General features: G+C 41.4%; 2 protein-coding genes across 3 annotated transcripts; one reads left to right on the plus strand and one right to left on the minus strand.

Moving 5' to 3' along the window:
- The first annotated feature begins 445 nt into the window (after positions 1–445).
- Positions 446–7,862, plus strand: tarbp2 (TAR (HIV) RNA binding protein 2). The gene is made up of 7 exons (XM_080777350.1): positions 446–636; positions 1,276–1,590; positions 2,788–2,854; positions 3,091–3,208; positions 3,357–3,484; positions 5,004–5,199; positions 5,693–7,862. Exons 1-7 carry the CDS (start codon positions 587–589, stop codon positions 5,848–5,850), a joined length of 1,032 nt encoding a protein of 343 aa, XP_080633476.1. The 5' UTR covers positions 446–586; the 3' UTR covers positions 5,851–7,862.
- A 126-nt stretch (positions 7,863–7,988) lies between these two features.
- On the minus strand, positions 7,989–18,933 carry tespa1 (thymocyte expressed, positive selection associated 1). Of its 2 annotated transcripts, XM_080777334.1 has the most exons (12): positions 18,689–18,933; positions 17,456–17,618; positions 16,615–16,657; positions 15,349–15,389; positions 14,952–14,999; positions 14,287–14,326; positions 13,536–13,598; positions 11,832–11,921; positions 11,248–11,456; positions 9,254–10,497; positions 8,849–8,921; positions 7,989–8,172 (listed from the first exon to the last, which is right to left on the minus strand). In XM_080777334.1, the coding sequence occupies exons 2-12, from the start codon at positions 17,589–17,591 to the stop codon at positions 8,081–8,083; spliced, it is 2,079 nt and encodes a 692-aa protein (XP_080633460.1). In that variant the 5' UTR covers positions 17,592–17,618; positions 18,689–18,933; the 3' UTR covers positions 7,989–8,080. The 2 variants fall into 2 exon arrangements, with proteins under 2 accessions (XP_080633460.1, XP_080633461.1); XM_080777335.1 differs by lacking the exon at positions 18,689–18,933 and having other exon boundaries at positions 14,952–14,993; positions 17,456–17,621.
- Between the last annotated feature and the right edge of the window lie 4,956 nt (positions 18,934–23,889).

Below are 23,889 nucleotides of genomic sequence, written 5' to 3' on the forward strand. Positions count from 1 at the left end.
AGGTTTAATGTTTGTGTTTAGTTTGTTTTAAAAACACCATTGACAATGGACAGAAATTAATGTTAGTTTTTAGTTTAGTTTATGTCCTGCTGTGACAGTCACAGTCGCACAAACATTTATTCAATTGTATAACCACGTTGTACCAACCAAGACTCACATACTGTACCGATAAATTAGGCTACTTACCGGTTTCACTGACTTGTAAATGCTTTCTGTGTCGTCCACAGTAACAGTCTTTGTATTGAGTTGTGCATTCATGTGAAATGTTCCCATTATGCAAACTGTTCTTCAATCAAATCAAAAACACGCACGCACGCGCGCGCACACGCCCACACGGGACTCCCCGCGCTACAAAACTAAGTGACCCAAAGCCCCTGGCGGACCAATGAGCAGCCGAGTTGATAAAGGTTCCGCATTCGTCACATTTCTCCGGTGGGGACGGCGAGAGGAGGGTCTTCTTGTCGCTGTCTCATCATCTTCATCCGTCTTCTGAAAACAAACCTAATGAAAACAAGTGTCTGTTTCTTTTGTCTGGGGGGATTTGCCATCCGAAACAGACTGGCTCTATACCTGTGTGAAATAGGGAATGAACGACGAGACAGCACCGGACTGCAACACAAACTCTGGGTGCTCCAGGTACAGCTGGGATGATGCTGCACAGCACAGCACACACTGCTAGCATTAGCATGTTTGCTAACTCAGTAGTGAATCTCACACCGTTTTTCAATCATGCCCCGGGCCATAACTGTGTGTAAAATGGAACAAAACATGGACCCCATTGGTTCTATTTTGTACACAGAGGTGACCTCACCTGTAAGGGTCCACTTGGAAGTTACTTGGTTGGAAGTGGAACCCCCTCAAGGAATCCAGAGGGTCCCCTGCAGGACCCCACTTGTGAGATGAGAACCTCTGTGGTCTGTGCTAGATAAGTTAGCTAACATTTCAGGCAAATCGTCCATCAATGAATGTGCATTGAGTGACTTTTGTGGTCGTGGCGGGTGCTTATCCACTGGCTTTACTGCTGAGATGAGAACCACTTAAACTCACACACTTCTCTAAAGCCTTCCCAAAATCACATGATAGTAAGACGTCACCTCATACATGGTTAATTGATAGGATATGCGTTGTCCTGTCCTGTGGGGACTCTGGAGTCAGTCATGCAAAGCTTGGCCCTTTTCAATGATGTGTGTGTGTGTGTGTGTGTGTGTGTGTAATAGCACTTAAGTCATTCCAGCTAGGCTAGAGCAACTGTTGTTTTCTTGTCTCTTCGTCTAGTATTGAGCAAATGCTGGCTGTGAATCCCGGCAAGACGCCCATCAGTCTGTTGCAGGAGTATGGAACGCGGATAGGCAAAACCCCAGTGTACGACCTGCTGAAGGCCGAAGGACAGGCCCACCAGCCCAACTTCACGTTCCGTGTCTCCGTCGGAGAGATCAGCTGCACCGGACAAGGGCCCAGCAAGAAGGCCGCCAAGCACAAGGCAGCAGAGGCTGCTCTGAAGATGCTCAAGGGAGTCCTTGGGGGTCCTGTTGGAGTTTGCATTGGAGTAGAGGGTTTCATTGCGGTTGACGTTCCTGTTGATGGAGACGGGTCAGTAGAATGATTCGTGGTATTCTTTTTTTCTCTTTTTGTCCCAACATCTCGTTTAGGTCGCACAAAATGACAGGAACACATTTCCTTTTGACACAGGCCACTATACTTACATGTTTGCATTTCCTCTGTCCTGTCCTAACCTCGTGTAACCAGGCTTTCCACCTCGGAGGAAAGCCTGGTCTGTGTTCCAAAATCGCCGTGTGAACCGGTCTGGAGCGGATGGTAATTTACGTCATGTTGTAGTCTTGTTTTGTAGTCAACAGGTCAGGCAGGAAACCACAAGGCGGAATAAGAAGTACCCATTCATAATACTGATTCCGGCTTGTGCTTTCCTGCCACATGACTACAAATCATTGACTACAACATGACGAAAGTTACCATCCGCATTCCGCTGCCCAGGCTAGTCCTGTCCTGTTATGTTTGGTTGTATACACTAGTACACTATAGTGTCTTCGTATGGTTTGAACTTTAAGGTTCCATCCATATTTAGCAAATCAGCTAATATCTAATGAAGTAACTATGGAGCACTGGCATACATTGTTACAACCTGTTATAATTGGTATATTGCAGATTTTATTAACAACGAATGACCCCCCTAGCTTTCACAGAATAACATTTTCAACTCTTATGGTTACAACATGGGATAAGGCCTGCAGTCCCTGCACACACCAGCATCTCTTGTGATGCAACACGTTGGTTGATTCAGATTGACCAATGATTTTACCATAATAACAATACTAATTACAATTTACAGTCGCAAACACAAACATAGAGAAGACAAGAGTGATAACAATATTCTTCCTCATTACTATCGTCCAAAAATGGAGGCTGAATAAGAGAAAGTGTGCTCGAATGTTGTGCTACTAAATGACATATAGATGTGCACCTCTATTGATACTCTTTCTTCCACAAATTGTACATTAATGTGTTAAATACTAATCTATATTTATGTGGACAGTGGACACGCTCATTAAGAATTCCAGCTTGGGCCTTTAGGATTGCCACCCACTCTCACCGAAGCACTCTCACAAGTCACTACCCATCTGTTGTTTGCCAAATTAAAATTGCGATATTGCATTCTAGGATGTTGTACCCATCTCTACATGGAAATGTATGTTTTAACGCTGACTAGTAGTTACATATTTCTCTGTCTATACTGATCAGTTGACTGTGATGTATTATTTGATTATACAGCCCCCAACCAGAGATGAAGTCCACCACCTCTCAGCAGTCCGAATGTAACCCTGTGGGAGCATTGCAGGTGGGAGCGTAAAAGATGATTGACCATATCTTTTTCATTATTTTATTATGTCTGTAATCGGTGTAATGTGACTAATTGAAAGGGAAAGCCATTCCCTCGATGCCATTGTGTGTTTTTGCATATCCAATGTGTGTTTGCAGCCGTGCCTGTGTTTGTTCATTTGTGTGTGCACACATGCGTTTGTGTTGGGCACTTGCGTCAATGAATGTGTGTGCCTGTGTATTCCTTCAATCCAGGAGCTGGTGGTGCAGAAAGGCTGGCGTTTGCCAGAATACACGGTCACGCAGGAGTCTGGACCGGCACACCGCAAAGAGTTCACCATGACGTGCAGAGTGGAGAGATTTGTGGAAATTGGTAAAGGGCACACTCTTCTGTTTATGGAACTTTTTCTTCTGACATTGAACAAACGGAGATCTCCTTTATGTTGAGGTCTTGAATATTATTCATTTTTTATTCATCTTATTGTATGTCGACTATTGTCCTTATATATTGTCCTCTCCAGGAAGTGGTACGTCCAAGAAGCTTGCCAAGAGGAACGCAGCAGCTAAGATGTTATCCCGCATCCATGATGTCCCGGTAGACCTGAGGAATAACAATGAAGCCGAGGTGGAAGACGATACCTTCAACATGGTGAGAACAGAAGGAGCTTGAGAAAGTTCTTCTACTGGTCTTAATACAGTGCATCCGGAAAGTATTCACACCCCTTCACTTTTACCACATTTTGTTTTGTTACAGCCTCCTTTCAAAATGGATTAAATTCGTTTTTTTCCTCATCAATCTACACACAATACCCCATAATGATGAAGTGAAAAAGGTTTTTTCAAATATTTTGTTAATTTATAAAAAATAAGAAGCTGGAAAAACACATTATTCACACTCTTGATTTAGTACTAAGTTGAGGCTTTAACAAAATATTTGAAAAATGTTTTTTCACTTCATCATTATGGGGTATTGTGTGTCGATTGAAAAAAAAAAAACTAATTTAATCGATTTTGAAATGAGGCTGTAACAAAACAAAATGTGGTAAAAGTGAAGGGGTGTGAATACTTTCCGGATGCACTGTATCCGGATGTTATCAAAGGAGATTTGATAACATCATTGCTCAGTAGGGGAGAGAACTCTCCACGCACATTCAAACTATTCATAACCTTAAAGCAGTGGTTCTCACGTGTTTTAATTTCATGAAACCCCATATAGTGTCCAAATGGACTCGTAAAAGTCTTATTTGGTTTTATTTGTACTCTCAGCAGTTGGACCTGTAACGGTCCATTTGGTTCTTGACTATCAATCAACTTGGAACCCTATCAAGGACCCTTGAGGATCCCCAGACAGACAAATTGTACCGCTGCAATCCTAATTTCTCCAAATAATCTTAAAATCATGAATCATATATCCCCTACAATTATATGGAACATTGCATAATGCTTATATACTAGTGGTCACAAACGCAATCAATGAAATAGGAACACCAGACATTTGTTACAACATTTCATTCCTTCTCTGTGAATTATGAAAGGCATAAAAATTAATTCCAATCGTATGGGAGTTGAGATCCACATGGAAATGGCCACTCAGGCTTTATGTGGATCTCGGGTCATCTATGATGACGTATGTCCAATCAGTGCTCCTTTACTTTGACCATGAATTTGTATTTAAAATAATATATAAAACGCTTCTTAAAAAACAGAGACAATTTGATAAGGTTTCCCCTTTATTTGAGTAGAAGCACCTAATGGACAGGATACCACTGATATGGTTGACTGTCTATCACCATTGCTGATGTTGTTTTCCATGACACTATCTCTCATCATCTTACTACTTTATTCTATGCAATGTCACAGAGCAGTATGGGTGGGAGGGATTGAGGGTTTTCTTTTTTCAGTTTTTCTTTCCTTTTCATAAGAAAACCAAAAAGAATGTATACTGTACCAATTGTATAATAATGTATTACTACTTCTTACAAAATATTTAAAGAGGAAAAAAAAGAATATATATATATATTCTTTTTTTTCTTCTTTTCTTCCTCTTTAAATATTAAATATATCTTTAAATATATATATATATATATATATAACGTGAAAACAGAAAAGGCATGGTTAAGATCCTGCAAAAATAATCACATGTCACACCTGCCCTCCTTGTCACACAGAATATGGGAAACAGAACGGAGACAGGCAAGTGTAAAGGCTTCGGCTGTACATGGGACTCTTTGCGTAACTCTGCAGGGGAGAAGATTTTACAGCTCCGCAGCCACCCTCTGGGCATGCCTTCCGATTCCAACTTCTGCTCCCTGCTCTGTGACCTGTCTGAGGAGCAGCGCTTTGATGTCAGCTACCTGGATCTAGGTGGGTTCATGCACACTATCGCAGAAATGGAATGAAGTCCTCCTCCCATTCTCTGCTGGAGGTGAAGTGAATGACACGCCTTGTGTGTATGGTTAACAGAAGTAGTGAAACAATGAGACAGTGGTAGGACCAAGTGTAAACATTAGGCTTGTGGTTATTATAGCCATTTCACATTCTGTAAGCTATGCAACTGCTATGTTAAGAAGTATGATTTGAAGTGAATGGGGAGAGGAAAAAAGTATTTGAGAAACAAAATGATAGACGGACAGTATACTGCGGTTGTGATGGCGGTGGACGAGGGGAATCATTTCATTGACGGACCAAAGCAGAGCAGTGTTGCCTAGTGACGGGGGCGCTGCTAGACGGTGGATATCGGTTAAACCCCCAAAAAGACGTCAAAGAAGTCATCGACAGTGAGCGCCATTAGGAAAAAGGACGTCAATGGCATGACGGCAGGAAATAAGTTAATGTGGTTGCTCTGTTTCCATTCCAGATGAGCGTAGCCTGAGTGGTCTGTGCCAGTGTCTAGTGGAGCTGTCCACACAGCCAATCACCGTGTGCCATGGCTTTGCTCAGAGCACGGATGCCGCCCGTGCCAACGCAGCCCACAATGCCCTGCAGTACCTCAAAATCATGGCCGGGGGGAAGTGATCTACCCCCCCACCCCCTTGTCGTCACTCTGCCAGGCAGAAACCCACTGCCTTCACCATGCCACGGCAGATACTCCACTTCAGAGGATGGAAGCACTTCATATGGTCATCACCGAAATGGCTCTTCTTACACTTGTGATTTTCTTTTTTTTTGTACACTTGGAATAGCGCTGAATTATTCCAGGTGGGGATGTTAAGACTTCTTTGCATCACAAAATGAGCCCAAGGGTCCCTTTTTTAAGTAGCTCCCACTGATTTTCTTATTTTATTATTGTAGCTGACATGATTGTAGGTGCTCAAGTACGACCCTGCCCCCGTTTTTTGGTAAAGGTTCACTGAGTTGCATCGAGTCCCCCAATAAAAGCATTGTGAACAAATTTAGTAGCACAACAGAAAAGACAGAAGGTGTAGCAGGGTGATGCTATTGAGTGACTGTTGTATCCATGACCCTGGATTCTTCCCCCGAGCTTCGTTCACTTGGACGTCAACAAAGATCAGCATGTGCCATGCTGCCCAAAATGTGTGGAGAGACAAAAGACTCTGCAGAAGATAAATTTGAAAGACTTCCCCTTTTATAGTTGACCCTGGATGTGTTGGTCTAAAGAGGACGACCTCGATTGCGGCTCTAATGGTTGTCAACCCTAAAAACAGCCCATATTCCTTATTGTCATTTTCCTGATGTTGGCCACAAAAGAATGGATTTCGGACTCTTTTTGGCTTCTTAAATGTCTCTTTTAGGAGCTGAGCGCCTTTCATATTTCCCCTTAGGAAATTAAATGAACCTCTTCTATCGCTGTTCCTTTGTTTAATAGATATCATGTCATGATCGGATTGAATTTGTCCCTTGGCCCATAAATGTTCTAGTTCAGCGCAAGACATGTTGGCAAGAAGAACTGTAACTAAAGTTGACACTTTAGAATTCCAGGAATTCATAACTAGATCATGCAGACTGGTTTGAAAATACTTTAGGCATATAGCTGATTATATATATATATATTGGCAATGCATAAGCTTAAAAGACCAAAGAATAGTCTGCATTTTCAAAATTCAAAAACCCATTTTTGCTCACTTTTGAGCATATTCAGGTTGAACTGATGAACAAAAAGCCAATCGGAAAGTTAAGATTCCATCCAAGGGCTCAAAATGTAGATAATTTTACAGTATTTCTCAGCAATACATGGAACCATTCTTTATTCTTTCACCTTCATTTCACCTGTCTTTGATTGAGTGAAGAGCCCACTAATAATACAATATTGTAATATTTGAATAGAAGAGGATATTTGTGTATCTCTAATGGGATAGAAATCTGACTTCTAATGCACTTTTGTTTCTGATCAGTGCTTGATATCAAGTCAATATTAATCATAGTTTCATCTTCATAATCGGTTTGATTGCTGTTGTCATGCTTGGCACATTTTTCAATGAGGTTATTGAATTTCAAACATTTTCACTTGCAAGTCCCTGTTTAGAGGTTTTAGAACGAATGTGCGTATTAACACCACTTCTGCTATTGCACTTGTTGGTCAAATCAAAATCGAAGTGAATCGAGTCGTGAAAGTGTTGAAACCTAGAGTTTGCCCTACCTTAGATGTTGACTACCCTTTAGGCTACACAGTGCTGGCTGAACAAGTTTCTTTAGATCTACCTCTACTGGTATACACTTACAGTACATGTTTTGTGTAACCGTGACCTGTATTTCCGATGTGATCATCCCATATGAGATTGAACCGAACGTTCGTTAAGCATGCTGTTTTAGATTATTTTAAATCCGATGATAAGGAAATAACTAGTCTGTTGATGCTGTCCATTGTGTTTAGGGCCCTATTGTGGCTTTACTGCCTGGCAACAGTGGAATCAGGAGCTCGGATAACAAAGAACTGAGTTGGTCTTGTTCATGTGAAAATGTCACCTAATATTTTAAAAGGAAAAAAAATGAAATATGTGGACTACTCTACCTCTAATGTAAAATTAAATATTGACTTTTCCAATAAAAGTATTTTTTTGTTTTTGACATTTCAGTGGAAACTACTGTGTAATTGAATTGACATTGCGACAATTCCTTTTTGATTGATTTAAATATTTATTTAAATAAATAGGTTAACAATGTTTAATGTACGATATCACAGCATCAAGTATTTATATGCACAATGCAAAAGTTGAAAATTGACATTTTCATGGATCCTTATTATCCATATCTTAACCTTTCAGTCAAATCTTTGATCTGTTCTCTGTCAACTCCCAAGACTGTCTGGGGGACGACTGACTTCTTCGTCTGCATAGCCGCTGCTGTCCGACTGCACACTGTTGCCCCGTACCACCGTACCTACACAAGACAAATGCAGTGTTGATATTGTTAAAACTATGACGATAAATGTTTGTCGACTGCCTTTTTTCACTGAGGAAAACTAAGCAATGATGATTAAAACTAAATTATGACTAGTAAATATACTGAGAATTTAGTAAAATAACTAGACTACAAAGAGTAGAACTAAAGGACAAGTCAGTTTGTTTGGTTGCTCTCGGGTGTTGTGCTCTGAAAGTTGCAGATCTACAAGCTCAACAATTTCCAGCATGCAACCAACTGTAAAATCAGGCATTACGATGCTTTTACTAGTCGACTAAATCAACTGTAGATTTAGTAGACTAAAATCGTATGACTAAGTAAGTAAAACAATTTAGGTGACTAAAACATAACTTAAAAAATGTAAATGTGCCCTCAAAATCAACCTGTCTCAGGCTGTCTTGAGTGTAAAGTCTGAGTTCTAGTTAGTTGCGTGCAGATGTTGCGTATCGAAAATAGTCCATCAGCAAGCTCTGTGAGCTTGTAGATCTGCCATAATGTTCAGCGTAGGACACCTACATGGCAACGAAGTGTAGATACGGTATAAGCTAATGCAAGCTGACCTGAATGTTCACAATTCAACCAATTGCTACTGAGCAGCTGTTAAAGAAAAACAAAGGCGATGGGAACATATTCTCATAATATACGCTCTCTTCACCTTTGCATTCTCGTCTCATGGCCAACAGTAAGGCCTCTGATTGTCCCAAGTCGTCTTCTCCTGCACTGTACACCTATTGAGAAACGTGAATTTAGATTATTAGAGCACTCCTCCATGCAGTAAATATGGGGAACATGGGTGGGAATTGTGTTAGCATTATGGATATTGGAGGAATACATTCCATTATGCAGGGGGAAAAGAATACTCTTCCTCTGAAATCATACCTCGTACAGTATGTCAAATAATTAAACAAGAATAGCCAGTCTACAAGCTCACAATGACGTGCTGTGAGCTTGTAGATCTTCTATTCTTGCCGTACTGTACATTCACCTATTTTTGCATTATGTTTGCTTATTATGACATGCGCAGAATAGGGACACTCGGATTCATGTGATTCTTCCTTACCTCTTCCAGCTCAAAGGAATGTGCGTGTCTGAGGTTGCTGGAAATATGATCCAGGGTTTGATGTTTAAGTGGACTGAGGTACTGTCTTTTGCCCATGGCAGGTGACTGCTCACTGATCTGCTCATGTGGATTTGCTCTAGGGGTGGAGCAACTGTGAATGGAATCGAGTGTGTTTGAGGAACAGGAAGTGACATTATCACTCTCCCGGCCAGTCACCGTGATGTGACACAGGCATTGTCTGCTTTTGGGGTTCAGATGAGGAAGCGATGTGGCAGAGTCCAAATGTCCAGCTTCCCTTGCTAAACTTGAGCAAGAGTCCTCTTCCGCTTTAAATGTGCTAGTTAGGACTTCAGGGGTCTCGCTCCCTAACTGGTCCCCAGAATATGTTCCATCAACACTAATGTCTATTTGGGAGGAGATAGGAGGCTCAGCACTATGCATCTTCTCTTGACAGGAGTAGGCTCTCTGTTGTACACTCTCGGCAATCTGTGGGCTTAATATATCATAGGCAACCTTGGTGACAGCGACGGAGTCATCTGACCTTGTGCTTTCATCACAATCCAATGTCGACATCAGGCCGAGATCCAGCTCTGTCTGACTCAAAGCACACCACTGATCTGTTCTTGTCACTGTTTGCCCTGACAAAGATGATGATTGAGATGTCATTAGGCTGGCACTCCTACCACTTTCAAGGCATGTTGGTTCAGCCTCACTGATATCTGGTTGTTTTCGAAACGCTGTCCCCTTGTGACCCACTGCATCACTATTCTGGAATGTGCTCATGTTCGCTTCAGCCAGCTGCCTTTGCATCTCCTGCGCTGTGCTGCAGGTTTTTTCACTGTCCACCACTTTACCAATATCGACAGGTGCGTTAATCCCATTACTTTCTCCCAAATCCAGTTTCGTGGCGGTCCCTTGGCCTGTTGTCTTGGCAGTTTCCTGAACTATCCCCACAACATCTGCGAGGCTTGACTGCTTGCAGAGTGAGGGCTGTGGAGATGTTGAATCTGATCCCCGAGGAGAGCCCGTGTAGAGACACATCTTGGAGACTGTGTCCTTCAGCCTCTCCACGGGAGAACGCGGCTCACTGCGAACGCTGCTCCTAAAGTCCCCAATCTTCTCAGTGGGAGAGAAGCTGAACACTGGCGCGGACAGTTTCCGAAGAGGGGTCTTGGACACGTGCGAGTAGAGGGAGTAGAATGCATTGGCCATGGCAGTCAGCACTTCCACCTGTCTGAAACGACCTGTGAAGGACCAAAAGGTAGTACAGCTGAAAAGGTTCAGTTGGCACAGGGAAGGGGGTCAAGGGAGTATTTAATGGGGGGAGAGGTAATTACTTTTCTGTATTTGCCCAGTAGATGGCTACTCAGATGGCTCAAATAAGCGCAAATAGGGGAACAACTAGGGGGCCTTGCTCTGTGACACTTCAACATCTAGATTGGGGTCAGTCGAGGGTTGATTTGACAACCTTCCTATTGCCATCCCAGACGGCCTCTCAACCCACTCAGCTACGCTAAGAGTTAACAATTTGGTTCTCAAATTTTCATTTGTCATTTTTAATCACATTCCACATCTAACAATGTGAGTACTCAAAGAACAGTTCTTCACTTGACGAGAACCTCATTATCATAGACATACTTGTATCTCTTTTTTCTTTTTTATCCCACGATTTTGCAACCCATTTTTTCACCCAGTGTCAATTATCGCTACACTTCCTCTACCACACTGGAGGTGCCGTGGACTGACCTCATGCTTCCCTCTATGCATGAGGAATCCAAGCTGCTTCTTTTCACCTGACAGGGGGGAGTTTCCCTGGCCAGACGTAACGTGTGGAAGGAACACCGACCAGTTATTCCGACCAGTTCCTTTCCCCTCCACATATCACCCAGTGATCCAGCACAAAACCTTTTCAAATAGAGGGTCTGTGGTCTAATACATGTATGCATCAATTTGGGGGTTCTGGACCTTAAAATGTTGGATAACCACTTTCTTACTGGCAATACAGAGGTTTGGGTCCTCGTCCCGTATACGCTGTAGCTGGGACTCCAGGAAGAGGCGGAAGTTGATGCCCCGCAGCTGTGAGTCGCAGGTAAAGAAGCGGGTGGGGATACGAGAGGTGACCCGCGGCTCATCACAGCCGAAACCCAGCTGGTACAGTGTCTCCTCAGGATCCTCCGACCACATCTGCATGACCTCTTCCACACTGACGTGGGACAAAGGGAGACTGTTCAGTTGAAAGCAGTCGAGAGGATGTGATGGGAATATTTAGCCGTACCAATAAGTGTTCATAGCAGAGGAAGGGGCGGCCACATGTCATAGATCAATCTGTGTCTTTTATTAGGAACTAATAGTTAGGGGTCACACATCATCCTGCATGCCAGCCAAAGAATCCCCCTGGCTCAAGTCAACACACATCATCAATGAAGATCACGACACTGACCTCATCAAACCCTGGTTTGACATACTAGCTCTGAATATATGGAGCCGGCCAGCAACTCAGAAAGGGCGAGGTCGTTTCTCGCCCTCGGGGCAGCAACACAGAAACATTATCCTACACTTTCTTATGTCGAGGCCTTACTTTGTGGCTGAGGAGGCTGAGGAGAGGTAACTGGAAGCCATGCTGTGGCCCAGGTTCAGTGACAGCAGGCTGGGTTTCTGGTGAGGGGTCCTGCAAAAGACACCTAAAAGTTCTTATACCATGGTATAGAAAAATAGGGCAAATAACCATTCTGATAGGCTTAGAGTAGACATATCACGTGGGGTTGCATTAATTTTACAACACTGCTAACAGACGTGACACAAAAAATCATTATGTACAATGAAGTTCAATGAAGTAGGGGTGCATGATTATGAAATGATGACCGATCTCTGATTATTTGCAGGATCATATCTGCTGACCGATTCCGATATTTTCAGAGGACCACAATGGAAACAAGTCTGTAAGCCCTATAGGGCCTGTTATTCAAGTCAATCAATCAATAAATATACAATTTTTCCTGAATGAGATGAGTACACAAATTAAACGTAGAATGTAGCCAGTGATGGTCACATTGTTATTGCGTCATAACTCATAAATATCAGTGAAACTAATTGCATTGTTTTGAGACCGACCGATACCGATATGGTGGTATTATGGCCGATTCCACTACCGATTATATCAAGCCTTATTTATACAGCACAATTCATACATGTGCAATTCAATGTGCTTCACAGAAGACATTTTAAAGACATTTAAAACACACGACGAAGGGAAAATGATGCATACAAATTATACATGAAAATACTTTTGTTTATTATAGACGCACTAGCCATGGTCATGGATAATGTACTGTACGGTGAGCAATTCCGCACTTCTAGGGAGGTACAGTAAATAGCTTTGTTCTGTTCTGATAACTGACTTGCTCCTGGTGTATATTATCCCTGGCTTGTAAAGCATGTCACATTACCGGCAGGATGGGTGGGCCATGCTGTCCAGAGGAGCTGTGGCCCCAAACAAAACAATTGACTTATTAAATGCCACATTGTAGCTTCCTGAGCTGTGTCTGAGACCACTGGTTCTTAATGTGGGATGCAGGCACCCCCATGGCTCCTTGATGGGGTTCCAGGGGATCCCCAGTTAAATGACGGATACCAGTGGCGAACAAAGTATTTCAATGTACTTGCTTTTAAACACACTCCACTGTAAAATGCAACGTGTTGGGACAGGGTTCAGCAAACATCACTGGGATTTATAGTCAAAGAGACAGTGCCCTCATACCTGGCTGTCAAACTACTGACAGCCACAACACTAGAGGGAGCGACTATGATCTGGTAACACCCAAATTTAAACGAACATGGGAAAACTCTTTCTACTACTCTGCCACCAAAATGTTGAATGCCCCTCTGACACCATCCAAGGATGTTTAACACCGATTTCTTTCCAAAATTTACCTGGAAACACATCTCTCCCTTGTTTCAAGGGGAGGTACTGTAAATGTAGTTTTTCAATCTCTTTTGTATGTATTTGTGACGACAACTCAAGTCCCCATGACATTCTTGTGCTATCCTTTTAGCCTTAATGTCTTACTTACTGACTGTACCATGTGCTGTTTACATTTCTGACTAATGAAGTATTCAATCAATAAATCAAAAAGCTTGTAGATCAGCTATTTTTGCCATTTTTTAAATAGGGGGTTGATTCATTTCCAGAACCTGTGTGACCGTGTAGAGCGGAGATTTGTTTCTCAGTGGATATGTCATCAAATCAGGGGGTTTGTTTGTTTTTTGGCGGTTTCTCACTGACCTGGTCTGGAGCCCGCTGCAGCCATTTCGTAACTTGGCCGGAGGAGGCAGCAGCAGTGGGAGTCTTCATGGTCAAATGCCATAGGCAGAGGGAAGAAACAAAAACACATTGGATCTCAATAATGCATTTAGACCAGTGGTCCCCAAACATTCTTATGGGTCACGAGAACTTGTTTTTTTCCTGTGTTTAAACAATCACAATTTATTTTTAATAAAAAAGGTCAACCATTTTTTTTTAAAGAAAATAGCAGATCTGGTACATGTTGGAAGGTTGTAGATCTGCTAGTTTCACTAGTTTGGCTCATGGAGAGACATAGAAAAGAGTGTGGGAACTGTGGTAGATAGCCTTTAGTTGTATTTACACAATTCAGGAAGTCAGGTTTCTTCAGAGTCTAGAGCTAGAAACATGTCATTATGATGAAGTATGTTCTTTCATTAACATCACTGTGAGATGAGTTTTCTTTTCTGGGTGTTAGTAACCATGATGGTTACTATAACAGGGGTTAACAGGGGTCTCCCAGATACTCCTGTTTGTTTTTCCAGTACTCCAATTTTTACTTCCAATTTCAAAGAAATTAAATATTTATTTTATTTTATTCTGTATCCTGTATGAGTTCTGTCTCCTGATATACTCAAGTATATTAGTCAACATTCTAGCAATGATTACCATTACAATTTAATATTTATACATAATACGTATTTTGATTCCATTTCTATTATTGGTGACGTGTAGCAAAATGATCACAACTTACCTCTCCTCTGGCATAAACTCTTCCACATTGAGTACAGAAGCTGTAAAAACATACATCAGTGTGAGTCTGTTACTAGTTTTATGAATCCGTTTTTTCATCCTTTCATATTACGTACTGTGCGTGTGCGTGCATGTCGTCATTGTCGTGTGTATGTGCGCACGCACAGTCCTTAAGTTGCAGGTTCATGGGTGTTTTGCATGGCTGTGTGCACAGCACGTGCATGTTAATTTAGTGTGCCAAAAATAGCATATTGGGCACTGAGAATAGCCAATCGGATATTTTGGGCTGGAATTGCCCTTACTTTAACATTGACTTCCCTACTTCTTCAATAATAGTTGATCTAGAAGCTCACAAAGGGGATGGACTAGGTTTTTTTAAATACGGTAATCATTTAAAGAAACTGGAGCACATTTCTGAAAACCTTTGAGTGGTCAACAAGACTCAACATCTACGTGCGTGCGTGCGTGCGTGCGTATGTGCGTGTGTGCGTGCACACGCATGCACTTAGTAGTACATAGAGCAGGGATTCCAAAACCTGTCCATGCAAAGGACCCCAACTTAAATTTAATTTAAATTCAATTCAAATGAGCTTTGTCACAGAAGCTTGCCTCCTCTCGAGATACAGATGCCCCAGGCCGAATGATGTCTAAGTTCTTAATACTCACCATCAGCACCAAGACTCAGGTCATCTTCAAAGCTGTTGCTGGCTGAGCCTGTCAGCATAGAAGAAAACATCATATTCAAACTTAACATACTCTGGATATAGTACCACTGTGTTTTATTTATTACATATAGTACATACAGATTCAAACTCCATCCAATTTAGGCTATTTGTTAGTTCATGACCAGGCAAGCATGTTTCACCCATTCATTTTCAGAAATTGCTTGCCTTGTTGCAATGCTCTCTCGAATTTTTTAATTATTCCTTTCTTCAACTATTTTTTTTCCACTTCCAAATGAAAAGTTGTCCGTATTAGAAAGTTCACTTACTTCCCATTCTTAATTATTGATCCTAAGATGTATGTTAAATAATTTTCTGAAATTATTTTAGTTCAGGCTTACCAGCAGTCAGGTGACTATAGTTCTCTGAGCATCTCTCCAACCTATGAGAGATAGGTCAAAATATAAGCTATGTACTATAAGTATTCACACAGTTATTCAAAACAACAAACAACAACACAGTGCGATTCAACAGTAACAAAACGTTTTTGACAATCTCACTCTATAGTCTACTCTATTTCCTAATCAGCAACTTCCTCTTGTGGTGTACTGTATGAGAGCAACTGTCAGCTTTGTCACATATGATCTATTCTAGAGAACAATACTTGTACTACAAAATGTAGAGAAGGTTGTAAATGGTTATCCATAAATGTGCTTTTCTATTTTTTATCTATTTTTCGTTTGTACAGTCAGTGGCAGAAAAGAACATTGATGTTGCTGAAGAAAATTCCTTAAATACCATCTAGACCAGTGTTTCCAGTGAGAGCAGTTATTGGACATACGGGGGGGACTATGAATGGAAAAAGAAATTCAAGGAGCTAAGCCTGGACAGGTTTTGGTTGGCTATTGGCAAACAATATCCAGCCATCACAGACAGCGCAATGGCAGTGCTGCTCCCCTTTTCCACAACCTACCTGTGTGAGCTTAGTTTTTCAAGCCTGACTTGCATAAAAAACAAACGCAGAGAGAGACTGAGAGCAGTTGATGAGGAGCTCCGTGTCAGTTTGTCCAGCGTCTCAGCCAGGATAAAAACTCTTTGTTCATGAAAACAAGCTCAAGGTTCACACTAAGACAGAACTTGCCAAACATATTTTCTTTTCTTTATCAATTTTTTTACGATTTATTTTTTGTACAAAAGTGCTCAAGTTTAAGACCATTGTATTGTGGCAAATATTTTTTCTTAATATAGAGAGTAGAGACCTGGGGGACCCAGGTCAATTAAGTATATATGGTTTAAATGGTTAATAAGCTGTCTAAATTTAAATCTCTGAAACACACATTTGTTTCCTGTAAATTGCCTAAACTTGTTTGTTTTTCCTTCCTGGAGTACACCTGACTTCAGAGTTTCCGTTCTCTAGTCTAGAAGGGGTTGTTTGTCAGGCAACATTCCACCCACTGACACTGACCTTAACCCTGTAGTGTAGAATGTCACAGAGCACAGGACTGAAAATGTTTTTTTGCAAATCTGCACTGATGCCATTAAATGACCCCTATGAAATCCTCAGGACTGAAATCAGTCCCCAGGATTTAGAACTTTAAGCCCTGTTAACAGAGTAATATCTCGAAAATCGTCATCTTAACAAACCAAAAGTGTACACATAGACTCACCCGCAGTGCAAGAGCCAGTTCTCAATCTTTCCTGAACAGCATCCTGTGGAAACCGTATAAAACAGACAGTGAGAAACATGCACAAAATAAGCACACCCACACCCAAACGATATCTATAGAATATAAAGTACCGGTATCTAAATATATTGTAGTATATACGGTATATATAAAAATGTACCATTCTTAGTTTAACACTCGTAGTTAAATTAAATGTTGCAGTGCATCATCTCCGTTCAATCCACTGAATTTGTCTGTATCGACCCCGGCAACAAGTGAGATCGGGGTATGCTTAATCTATGGAAGACCGAAGAAGGGAACTTATTTTCTATATATTCATTATTCTATGGGCCATAAGTATTTAAATCATCCTTGATGAAGGCTTAACCGCCGAAACGTTGGATTCATGATGTCTTAAACGGCTGCGTCCTAAATAAAGTATTGGCACTCTGGCTAGTGGCATGTGCGGCCACTTTCTTGTCTTTTCAAGATTCCCTCTCCCATAAGTATTTAAACCCTGCAAGACTTTTCAAAGGAGGATCATTTGATAATTATTATTAGACACACAGCATTGTATGCAGACATTTAGCAGTAGACACGCTACAATGACTTCAATCACCAGTAGCCCAGGTGTTTAGGCATGTACGTTGTTCAAAATGGTCCAAATCGTGCAAACTTTGAAAAGCAATCTTAGCCAATCGGGATGAATCGGACAGATCCGTGTTGATCACATGACTATAGAGACTGCCTGATGGAGACAATGAACAATTCCCTGCACCTAGAGTACCAGGCATTAGACAGTTACTGATCCAAGATCTCTACAAAATCCTTTGTTTGAACTGACCATCTGCAAAAACATCATCATTAGCAATGAAGGCCTGGGAGGTAGAAGGGAGGTCAGATGGGTCCTCCAGGGTAAGCCGTTGTCTGCTGCTCTGTATCCAGGCTGTACGCCTCACTGTGGAAGAGGGGCTCTCCATCTGCTTGCCTCACAGATAGTTTGCCTACTGACAAGCCGAAGAGAATCGTTTAGTTGAACATAGTCTATAATAGGGCTCAGACTAGATGGATCAGGGTAGAAGACCGGGTTAAGCAAACATCACTGGGATTGGATTGGTATTTAAGGTCAAAGAGACAGTGCCCTCAATACCCTCATACCTGTCAAATTACTTCTCCAAAGTGAGTGACGTCACTCACTTTGGATAAGTAATTTGACAGGTATGAGGGTATTGAGGGCACTTTCTCTTTGACAGTCTCTTTGTACAAAGAGACTGTCGAAGAGAAAGTGCCCTCAATGCCCTCATACCTGTCAAACTACTTATCCAAAGTGAGGGACACACACCCACCACCCACAGCTAGAGGGAGTGACCATGATATCGTATATCACCGAAATTTAGAACAAATAATGAGAAAGTTCTCATTCTGCTGCTCTGCCACGGACATGTGGAATGCCCTGACATGCTGACACCATCCATGAAAGGATGACTTGTGTAACACTGGTTTCTTTCTAAATTGGCCTGAAAAACATCTATCAGGAGACGAAAAAAGGAGGTAAATGTGCACAAGGTAATTGCACATTTGCTAGTTGACACCTAACTGACACTCTTTCATGTCCCACGTGGTATTTGAACCTGACATTTTTACCACTGAGTCAGTTGACAGCCTGCCTGCCTGCTCAGGGGAGAAATTGAACAATGTACAAATTTAATTTAACAATGTACCCCAATTGTGTAAGCCTACTATATACAGACTGGACAAAATAAAAAGATCTTTGCTGAAAGGTGACATAGTGTAATCCCCCACAGAAAAACCCATATAGGTTATATGAATTCCACCACATGCAGTCATGCACCATTGCACCATCTGATGAGAATGTGATAGAAGTAAAACAAATAACAATAAAATAAAAAGGGGGGGTGAAAGTTGGTGTCAGCTTTGCACAGTCAGCCAGCAATATAAATATAATATAAAAATAAACAGATTGTACTACTCAACACTGCAGGCCAAGTGGCCAACCGTTTAATGAAAACTATATGAAAGATTTGAACAGTAGAGAGAAATGTCAGACGACCCTTACCGTAGCCTGCCTACAGGTTTCGATATGTGGTGTTCTTGTCGTTTCCTGTTCTCAGATATAGGCTCAGTAAGTTAAGCAACTCATGTTTGTTCCGAAAATAATGTTCACTGATGAATTAATAAACATAAAGAACACGCATCCATCCATTATCCATTCATTCCACAGTCCCATCGCACTGACCGCAGCCCGTTTGGCGTCTGGGATGAAATAGCGCGCAGACGAGTGATGCTGCTTCGGTTGGTAGAAAGGGTGCCTTGGTTTCCGTTGCGACACATCGTGTGAGTGAGATAACAGAAGCTGACAGGCCTGATGAACCACCTCCCACCTGTTGTGTTCACATTCACACTCACAGTTCATCCTCCGGCACAATGTGTGTGTGTGTGTGTGTGTGTGTGTGTGTGCGTGTGCGTGCGTGCGTGTGCGTGTGTGTGACACACTCTAGGCGGGCCCCCTATCTGGTGTACACGTAGACATATATACATACCACAGTATGTCATAATTTTGTTCCCGAAAATATTTCTGGGCGTTCATCTGTCACCATTGCTAAATGCAATGGAGATAGCCGCTATCTTATATACAAGTGAAAAGGTGTACCCATACTCATTCTTCATGCTCTATCTCCGACCGAACCACACTTTTACCACACATCTCTATATGCAAAATAAATTCGCCACCCTCCCCGAACTGACATAGCCTATTTTTTAGCCGTTCAAGTTTCTTATTTACTCTGCAAATATTACTTTTATGAAAATCACGATCGAGCCAGCAGATAAACGGGTGCCACAACACGCCGAGAAACAAGGAATTTAACCACGCCACTTGCATACACTGCAACTCGCTTACAATTCGCAAACCTGGCAACACTGCCTGCCTCTTACGTCACCAGCTCTGCTCCTCCTGGCCTCCGTAGTCCGTCGCGCTCACAATCTGTCGCAGCCATCTTGCTTTTCTTTTGGATGGGCGAGTGGACATTTAATGCTAATAAATTAATTATAGGTCCAGCAAGCAAATCATGATGGTCTGATTGTGCTCAATAGGTCACAATAACATTCCGAAATTAGGTGTTGTGTTTTGTATGGCATTTTCCCCAGTAGTAGTTGCATATCTATCTCAGCTTTTGCCTGATAGCACACATGCTAACGTCAGCAGCCATAGCAACATACAGTGTGCGCAGACATAACATGAGTTGTTTACAACACAAACACACGGCCTTTTCACCACGCAATACACACAACAGCTCGGGAGTTATTAAACCGAACGTGGACGCTGTTTCAGTGTTACATTTGCTGCGCATATCGGAATAATTGTAACGGCATGCATGATAAATGTAACAACGCTAAAAAACACCATTAAACATATCGTTTTCACCTTAAAGCTATTACATTTCATTGAAGCAACTCCTTAGCATTGTTTTCATACCATGGATGTGATAAGATAATGTATCAAACATAAGGGAAATATTAAATAGGATCGGGTGTACCAGTTTGGCCATTTCTTTTTTTTCAATGGGGCAATACATTGATTAAACAAACGTTTGATTGATTGAGTTGTACAACGTTATACAACCCTAAACTAATTTTAGAATACACTACACAATACAATACAATTTTAGAACATATTTTGCACGTTCCATTTTTTTACTCAGAGATCCCTTTAGCTACACATGTAATATTTCCAGGCAACGGACCTACACATGTCAGCTACCATAAACCACTTCAAGTTATTAGGACGAAATAACTGACAGGAGTGACGGTGCTGTGCTGTGAGTAAACTAATAGGGGAGAGCCGCCAAGGATGTAACATTTTGCACGTTTCATTCTTTTACTCAGAGATCCGTTTAGCTACACATGTAATATTTTCAGGCAACGGACCTACACATGTCAGCTACCATAAACCACTTCAAGTTATTTTTTTGATAAAACAGGTCGGGAGTTATTCAACCGAACGTGGACGCTGTTTCAGTGTTACATTTGCTGCGCATATCGGATCAATTGTAACGGCATGCATGATAAATGTAACAACGCTAAAAAACACCATTAAACATATCGTTCTCAGCTTAAAGCAATTACATTTCATTGAAGCAACTCCTTAGCATTGTTTTTATACCATGGATGTGATAAGAAAATGTATCAAACATAAGGGAAATATTAAATAGTATCGGGTGTACCAGTACCAGTTTGGCCATTTCTTTTTTTTCAATGGGGCAATACATTGATTAAACAAACGTTTGATTGATTGAGTTGTACAACGTTATACAACCCTAAACTAATTTCAGAATACACTACACGATACAATACCATTTCAGAACATATAATATTGGCCAATATGTCAAATATGTAAATATTACATATAATGGCATTGAATGGAAGCGGACCATTTGTAACACATGTTACAAATGACCCGCTTTTGCAAGTTTTCTTTGCAGTTGCTTACAGACCAGAATGAACGTGAATTCCGTCTAAACACGATGCAAACTAATGAAGAACATAAGCATGAACACATCCATGTGGATTTTTATTCACCAACACCAAAGACAAAAATTGTACCACACATATACTCCAGGTGTAAAATTAGACGCATTTTGAAGGTAAACACTTCAAACTTCAAACTCCTGGCCACGTAGAGTACGTTGCTGTACACATACTGACGCGATGGCGTCATGGTGGCGTTGACCAATCAAGATATAACGTCCATGTTACAACCGTGAAGCGTTACAACCTTGGCGGCTCTCCCCTACATTTGTTACTAACATTAGGTTGTGGCGAAGTAGACACGTGGCCAGCAGATACTGTGTTTTGGACAAACAGGCTAGGTATTGGTGTTGATTTGGGTCAACTGGACAAACAGCGTGGTGTTGTTTTGTGTCTGTGTTTGTGTTGGAGCGCCTCAGTGTGGCCGTACAGGTCATGTGCAACCTCTTCCACAGAGAGATGGAGACACTAAATCTCAGCTGGACAAACATGTTTGCATGCATGCATCGCTGCCTTGCATGCTGTGTGCTACTGTTGAGTCTGTCACTTACTTTGACTGATTTATGGCATTGTCTTTCTGTTAAAATCCAACTATGTTAATTTAAGAACTCTGGGCATATAGGTCATTGTTTATTCACTGTGCACACGTGTAGCCTATTGTATGTCAGACTGTATGTCTGTCCCACAGTCACAATCCTTTAGTACTTAGGCTGTGGAAATATTCAGGACAAAACAATGGTACATTTCCAATAACCCATTCGTTACTACATGTGGAGTCAACTCCCGCCATTTATTTCTTCCCATAGTGCGTGGCAAAGTCGCTCTGGGATGAGTGCGCGCGTAGCGCGCACGAAATTCTAGTAGTTTATAACCTAATTTAATATAGGCTTTTGACAGAGCATGAGAATAATTGTAGGCCTATATATTGTTTGTATTTGTGTCAATATGCAATATGTTTCAATTCAATTGAGCTTTATTGGCGTTAAATGTACATTGCCAAAGCAAAAGTGGAACAAAACAATCAAGATAAAACAATAAAATAAACATGTGACATTAACACTACTATCAATTATCTTGTGAAAATACAGATTGTGCATTTTCTGTCAGAGATACTTATGAGATGTTTTATATGCCTACTTTGTTGACAACAGTATTTAAATGTTTTTGCATTCATTTGGATATAAACATTTGCGTGATTTTCAAACTCTCCTCTCCAGTCTCTATGGTCTCCACCCTAGCCTGCGGTCTGCAGGGGTAGTTTACTACCAGTTGGGGTGACATTATAACCTCGCGTCACCAGGCGTAGTGTGACATCTTCTTGTTTACATGACACATGTGCGTTCCATTGACACCCCCTCCACATCTCCATGATAAAACAAAAAACCTCCCACCCACAAACAATCATCTCGTTACTCTCGGTCAGAAACCTAGTATCTCCACATTCCAACTTTTTAATGCTTTCATTTAATAAGTAAATAAATAGGCCTAAATAAACTAGTGGAAGTGAATAAGTCTGTTGTTTTATATAAATAAATATGAAACCAATGACCTTTCTTTTCTTGGCTGAAACAGTTTTGGAGATAAGAGGTTTTTCAACGAGACACTCATCTCCACCCTCATTCCTCCCCCCAGGGCGTTCCCCACTTCCCCCCAGCCCACAAAATGCCACAAGGGAGTGGCCATGCATGGAGTCGCCGCAAGTTTTGAGAATAAATGCCGCTTGCAAAAAAAAGAACAGATATAAGTTAACACGTATCGTCGCGTTGTTAGCTTGTTATATTTTATCTATGTAGGCCTATGTTATATTTTATTAAGGAATGTAAACTCCCAGACTTTTCTCCCACTGTCCACATCACACTAGGTTTAAATATATATATTTATACTTTATGGAACAGCGGACTGTTGATAATTATTATGAGACACACGTGAGTGGGAACAATCGAATGTATTACAAGTTTAATTTATACACACTTTCAAGGCGCTTTTCGGGAGAAAAAGTACAACTTGTCAACGTCATGTCAATCAGACTAAAGAGGGAGGACAACCTAGTTTGCATTCGCTCAATCCAAAGACCCGCCCCACGCTCAAACGACATTGGTTGTCCCGTGTGCTTTGACAACAATAACAATTCCCATTGGACCAACGTAACGTTCGTTTATTGATAGCGTGTCAAAGGGTGCGCGTGTTTTGTTCTCCGCAGTCATGTCACACGGAACTCGCCACAGATAAAGACGCTCACATCCCGGCTTCCGGCTAGCGCAAGTTTGAAGTGATATAATTCTAACGCAACTCGAAACTCACGAGTTTCAACTTGTTTGAGCCCGGAGTGGGTTCGTTTTGATTGGATTGGAATGTAATGTTTTTTATGTGGGACTTTGAACTTGAAGCTCATTTTGAGAATACTACTACTAATAATAAGTGAGGAAAAGGAGAAAAAAAGTGAGGAAAAACACTTTTTTATATACTAAAATAGCATAATGAAAATATATCATCACCATCCGCATTTGTCAGTAGCTGTAGCTGCCACACAGCCTTGTGGGTATTCGTTGCACTTCCACTATACAAATGAAACTAGCAGATCGAGCTTGTAGATCGGGTGTTCTTTTAGAACTAAGTACAAAGTAGAAGGCTACTGACTAACCCTTAACACTTTCTTCGTCCACAAACTAGGTCGTGTCACGAATTACAAAACGAGCGCTCCCGGTTTTGGCCTCCTTCATTAGCAAGTTT

Source organism: Protomyctophum bolini, assembly GCF_963924005.1.
Source record: "Protomyctophum bolini genome assembly, chromosome: 2".
NCBI classification, from domain to species: Eukaryota; Metazoa; Chordata; class Actinopteri; order Myctophiformes; family Myctophidae; genus Protomyctophum; species Protomyctophum bolini.